The 6,099-nt window shown below is 39.6% G+C and overlaps 1 protein-coding gene across 1 annotated transcript in view; it reads left to right on the top strand.

Annotated features, from left to right (window-relative positions):
- Positions 1-6,099, top strand: part of cntn4 (contactin 4) — a 222,764-nt gene that overhangs the window by 152,296 nt on the left and 64,369 nt on the right. Inside the window, exons 10-11 of the mRNA XM_050038775.1 lie at positions 2,946-3,075; positions 4,716-4,866. Of these exons, the coding sequence (XP_049894732.1) occupies positions 2,946-3,075; positions 4,716-4,866 (281 nt within the window). The remainder of the gene's footprint in view (positions 1-2,945; positions 3,076-4,715; positions 4,867-6,099) is intronic.

The raw sequence follows: 6,099 nt of genomic DNA, 5'->3' as shown, positions 1-6,099 counted from the left end.
CTTAAAACCTTTTGGTTACGTGTCCCCCGTACATCTTCAGAACTACTTTTTCTCCGGTAAGCTACGGGCCATTTCTCAGAGCAGGAGGCTCGTTGACAGTAGTGACACCGTCACATCAGAGCTACAGATGGTCAGCGTTTCACACAACTTCATGTCCAAAAACCTGAACTATCACTTTAATGTTGTAGAATACAGGATCAAAGTGTGCATGCCGTCATGCTATTTTTTTTTTTTGCTTGCATTCACAGTGAATGGGGATGAAAAGCATTGCCTTTCTCTTGAATTTTTTTTACACCTAATGATGTGCAACTGCTACATTTCTCGTTGTAACGTCCACATTTTTTGAATTAATATACAAATGACAGATGGAAATCACAAGAATAAATAGTAATATTACAAACAAAAGTTTATTTTATGAAACATTGTTGGTTTAGAAAATGTGATTCACAATGAAGACATTTTAGCCACTGCCTACGCTGCCTACCATGGTGGCATGTCACTGACTGTACTACCGTAATACCACCCAAACCTAATCCACCACAGTTCAGAGACCAATGTTGTACTGTAACTCCGCCAAATGTAGTTTTTATATCTTTAGTCAGTAGTTACTCAGATTCAGACTAATAATACTAAATATATTCAACAAATAAATCACAATGCATTATTATTGAGAAAGATAAAACTTTATCGATCCCTTGGTGATATTCACAAGCCCCCCCAGCAATTTATATATATTAAAAATAAGCTCCACCTTTCCCAGCTGTAACATTAAAGTGATGAACACATTAATGCAACAATAATCATAATTCAATAATATGATATACATTACACCTTAAGGGGCCATTTTGTATAATTACTTGTTTACTTTTGCACTTGAAGTGTATATTTATTTTCAATTTTCAAGTACAAGTTTTGATGCAGGACTTTTACTTTTATTCACACTGTGGTATTGCAACTTTTAGGTAAAGATCTGAGTACCTCTTTCACCACTGTGAGTGATGTATTTTTTTGTGCTTCCCCTGTTAATTCAAGCTCAAGTGGAGCAAACAGGCTGAGCTTAGAGCTTTTTGTTCCCGCTACTGCAGAGCCACTGTTGAGCTTAGTTCATGTCTACTAGCAGTTCTTTGTTATTCAGGCATGTACAAAAGGTTAATCAAACATCTGTGAATAGGATTTCATTCACAGTGAGCACTGATAATCTTCTTGTAGTCAAAATATCCTTTTTATGCTTCATGACATTAAATTTAAGAGATTAAAATCAATTTCACATTGCTTATTTGCTGCTTTTTCTTTCTTTTACATCACAACAATGATTATTTTCCACCTTTTCCGGATATCCACAGTAGTTGATTGATATTGGGTAATCCAATTACAGATACTTTATAGAGTGTTTGTTACATTTGTTGAGAGTCAACAATTTGTAGGTGTAATCTGTTGGTGTAGATGTGGCAATTCACTATATTTTCTCAGAATAATTTGGTTTAAGTTGAACTGAACTCAGTCTATGCAACATAGGTGAAGTCATGTTCATTAACTGTCACACTTACTCCAAAACAGTTGAATCTCAACTATGTGGTTGAAAAACGACCAATACTCTATAAACTATCTGTGGACAAACTATCCAAATGAAGTGTTACCTGATATCGTTATGACAATATAAATTGTAGCTTGTTTAAATGTTACAGCTGTAAAATTTGCATAATTGTAACGAAGGCTTCTAGTAATTAGTGACTTTGAGAAACATAACTGTAGACAGCAATCAAACCCAAGAAGCTCAGCATAAAACCATAAAAGTCATTCCTTCCATCCATCCATTCTTAAACATGTTTTTGCAGTTTAATTTCAAACGAATCAACCCAGTGTTGTTGGCAAATGACATTGCCAATCATTTTCCTTCAGCATAAGGCGTACAGATGGTCCCCCCAGGTCCCTGCATGAAAAACTGCTGATTTGAGAGGAACGTCATGCTTAATTAATAGCAGCCGTAAACGGGAGTGCTTTCCATGCACAGACTGATATACGCCACCATTTGCCTCCTTTGCCAGCAGGGATATTTGCCCCTGCACATCCAGAGCCGCAGAGCGTTATGGAAATTCAGGCACAACCTGCTCAAACACAGGATTAGTTTGTGATCTTTCAGTGAGGACAGTCTCCCTTTTCATGTGACAGTACCTTAATCCCCTGTGACTGGAGTTCAGGCCGCTCAGACACCCCTATGGAAATGGGCTGTAATGACATTACGGGTGAGCCCGAGGAAACACAGGAGATGAAGGGGCACGAGGAGGCAGAGCCTGACATGGCTGCATAGAGATGTATGAAAACTGCTCAAGGATTTAATACTGTAGCGAAGGACTTGAGTGAGAACCTGAGTTCACAGAGATAAACTTATATTGGGGATTAAATGTCCAACAGATGCACTGATCCAACCGAGTTTTTAGTTCATTGGGCCCAGCCGTCCATAAATAGATCTTAATTTGATGGCTCAGTGACGAGCACGATTTCTCCCGCAGGCGGCCAAAAAACGATAGTCCAAACAGATGAAGAGGAGGTACAGCTTGACCATGTACACAGCACTTAGTATGTATAGGGCATACCTATCAGAAAAGCAATTTTCGCAATGCATTATACCTCAGATGTTACAATATTCCTTCCTCTCTTATCCCCTCCTCCTGCTGAAGGGGAAACAGGCCCTGTGGTGCAGTCGGAGATATAAATAGGGCATGGTTTTATTTCACTCTCATAAACATGCAGATTGATTAGGGTCATTTTCTGCTAGCCTGCCTTCATCCACCCAAGCCTTTCCGTCCATTAGTGATGAAAACCTAGATTTATTGCCACGTCTGTCACTTCCAGACCATAATTCACTGGCCCACTGGCTGGCTGTTTTTATGTAGATGAGCATTGGGAATAAGGCATATTAAAGGCATGTGTCTCTATGTCCATAGGAACGCATACAGGTTGCCAACGGAGCATTGTCAATCAGTCGTCTGACCCTGTCCGACACAGGAATGTACCAGTGCGTGGCTGGGAATAAGCACGGCGAGGTCTACTCCAATGCGGAGCTCCGAGTAATAGGTAAGGCATTGGCTTGGTGTGTGCAGATAGTGTGTGTGTGCATGGAGAGGTGTGTGCAAGCATACACTGGTTCATATTTGTCCTCAAGTTTGCTCCGTCTTCTTCCTCTTTCAATGCCACCGCATGACCTGTGGCCTCTCTCTTATTGGCCACTAATTGAAAAGCATTAATTATAAGATGAATGCATCCAGGTTGACAGTGATGTATGCCAGAGCTGCTCTGTTCGCCGGTCTTGCCCATCTGCCCTGTCAAGCCTGTCACTCTCCACTCTGGGTTAGCAGCAGCTCTCATTCACTATTCATCCTCTAGCATGTCTCATCCGGATCATGTTGCTGATAGGCTCAACACAGCTGAGTGTACTGGTCAAGCTCAAGGTGGAGACTGAAAAAAAGGATGTCAGGGACAGTATCAGACAGTTGCACACCTTTTGAAAAGGGCAAATATTTTTGAAGTGGTTTATAGGCAGGGAGAGTTTAATGTGGGAATGATGAGTTGGTAAAAAGCTAAAGAACATGACATTTCTGTCTCTGCTGAGAATAATAATAAAGTTGAATCGATCTCTTTAACTCCCCTTTTCCCCTTCTGGGGTTCAGTAAAGTACTCTATGTATTTATTACTGACTACAGACTATAGTGCTGACCTAACGTTAGTCGCTGTAGAAAGTTATGTTATTTCTGGGTGGCGTGTAGACAAAGGAACATTAGTCTTGATCTTTTCTGGCAAATGATAAGTCATGTCATCTTAAAAATATGTCAGCAACCAACCTATCTGTCCTTTATCACATCTCTTTAACATTACTGTAGAGATATGGAGAAAGCAAGCCTGGCAGACATTGTTGATCTGACATCAAGCTTACTCCTCTTGATGTGGCTATAAATAAGCTAGCTAACATTAGCTAGCATTTTGCTAACACTAACCCGCTTAAGATGCAACAATATATGATGTAATGTGTCCGTAACGATTGTGACAGTCCCCCTGACACATCTGTTAACTGTCTTCAAAATGTATCTTTCTGTTCAACATATAGGAGCCTAGCAGACAGCATTTCGAATTATAACAGGAAGTGAATTTGCATTTTCTAGGATGGCAAAGGAATGACCCATCCTACTCTCCCTATGATTGGCTAGTACTCATTGGCTTTGTTGGTTGATTGGTTAAGTTTTGGCAAGAGGAGTAAAATTGGTTAGGTTCAGGTAAGAGTGTCAGGGTAAGCCAATCAGAGGCAGAGTAAGGTAATGTAAGGTGGGCCATTCCTTCACTATCCTAGGAAATGCAAATTCACTAATAGGAAAGGGGAAAGTTGACCAAGCTTTTGCCTGTTCCAAGCGTACTCTACTGTTATTGGAGCACAGAGTGAAAAGTGGTTGGCCTTAGGAAGGTCTAATTCTTGCCATTACTATTTACCTTTTTTATGACCAATTATTCAGATTTTCAAGAATGTACAAAAATCTAGGGTCTTTGAATTATCCACATCAATAATAAAATGTATTTTATGAGGTCACTTCTATAAAATGGTGAAAAATTGTGAAAATTTTCAAAGATTAATTATAAATCTCATAAATATTCAGAGATAATTGGTTGAAAAAGAGATGTGAGGCTTTTTTACAACCACTCTTATTAATATGTTGCTCTCGTCTCAGCTGTTGCCCCAGATTTCTCCCACAACCAGCTGAAGAGCCAGACGCTGGTGAAGGTTGGAGGAGATGTGCTCATTGAGTGCAAGCCCAAGATGTCCCCTTGGGGTGTGATCTCCTGGCGGAAGGGCAACGAACCACTCCGGGAAAGTAACAGGTAACAAAACAATTAGATATTTTGTTCTGCCTTTACTCCACTATAGGCCTGATCCATCTTTGCATGCACTCTCATCACTTCAAGCAAGGTGCTGTATGGATTCCTGGTGGCTGTGTTCATGTGTATTAATACATACACATCTTATGCTAAACAACACTCTCTCCTTCCAGAGACACCATCTTGTCCACATTTAAATACATAACACACAATTTAGGTCATCTGCAATATGATGATGCCCCCAGCTGGTTGCAATATTGGACGAGAGTCACATATGATGTGAAAAAACCCAACAATTATGCTTTGCATTTTTGCTGCCACGTTTATTTAAATCCTCCCTTGACTGAGCATTATACATACATTATAAAGGGAAGGTACACTTAGCTAAAAATGATTATCTGGAGTGAAATATTGTATGTACTATTACAAGATATAATGCAAAATTCTATATAATAGTATTGATGGCAAAAGCCCCAACCTATTTTCAATTTATCTATTAAGACAAACAGCATTTTGTGGGAAAAAATACAGCCCTCCTTTATTTGGCCAGTCTGGCAACTCTGCAGTGGCACCAAGACTAAATAAAATAGGGCTCCGCCAAAAACAAAGCTGTTTTTTTCTGGCAAAAAATGATGAAACTGGTTTTGCTGCAATGCATTGTCTGTACCAAAGCATTCCCTCTGCCTTCTTTTTAATGCAGGGTTGCTCTTGGTCAAAAACAGTAGTGTAGTCAGAAATATTCTGTGGGGTATAATGTGTGCAAGATCCAAAGTGATCTCTAGATCAAGCATAAAAGTTTTTATCCTCTGCATGGGCAATAGCTGTGGCTGGAGGCATTTTTTTCGGATTGTCCAACATACATCCGTATGACCATACATTCCTACATCCCATTTTCCATTTTTCCAATTTGGCACAAATGTCCCCTTAGCTTTAACCATGAACTGATTAGATTTTGGTGGTCATAGGTAAAAGGTCATTGTGGCATTTCTTTTAATTTGGCACAAACGTCCAATTGGACTCAGCAATGAACTGATAAGAATTTGGTGGTCGAAGGTTGAAGTTCAAGGTCACTGTGACGTCACAAAACATTTTTTTGGCCATGAAGAATTCATGCGCTAATTCTGACAAAACCTCACACAACTGTCTAACATGGTATAATGATGATAAAAGGTCAAAGGTCAGTTTCACTGTGACATCATAATGTTCTGCAAAAACACTTTTCTGGCCATAACTCAA

The sequence above is a fragment of the Epinephelus moara genome, chromosome 24 (assembly GCF_006386435.1).
Source record: "Epinephelus moara isolate mb chromosome 24, YSFRI_EMoa_1.0, whole genome shotgun sequence".
NCBI classification, from domain to species: Eukaryota; Metazoa; Chordata; class Actinopteri; order Perciformes; family Serranidae; genus Epinephelus; species Epinephelus moara.
This window is presented reverse-complemented; position numbering and strand designations above follow the sequence as displayed.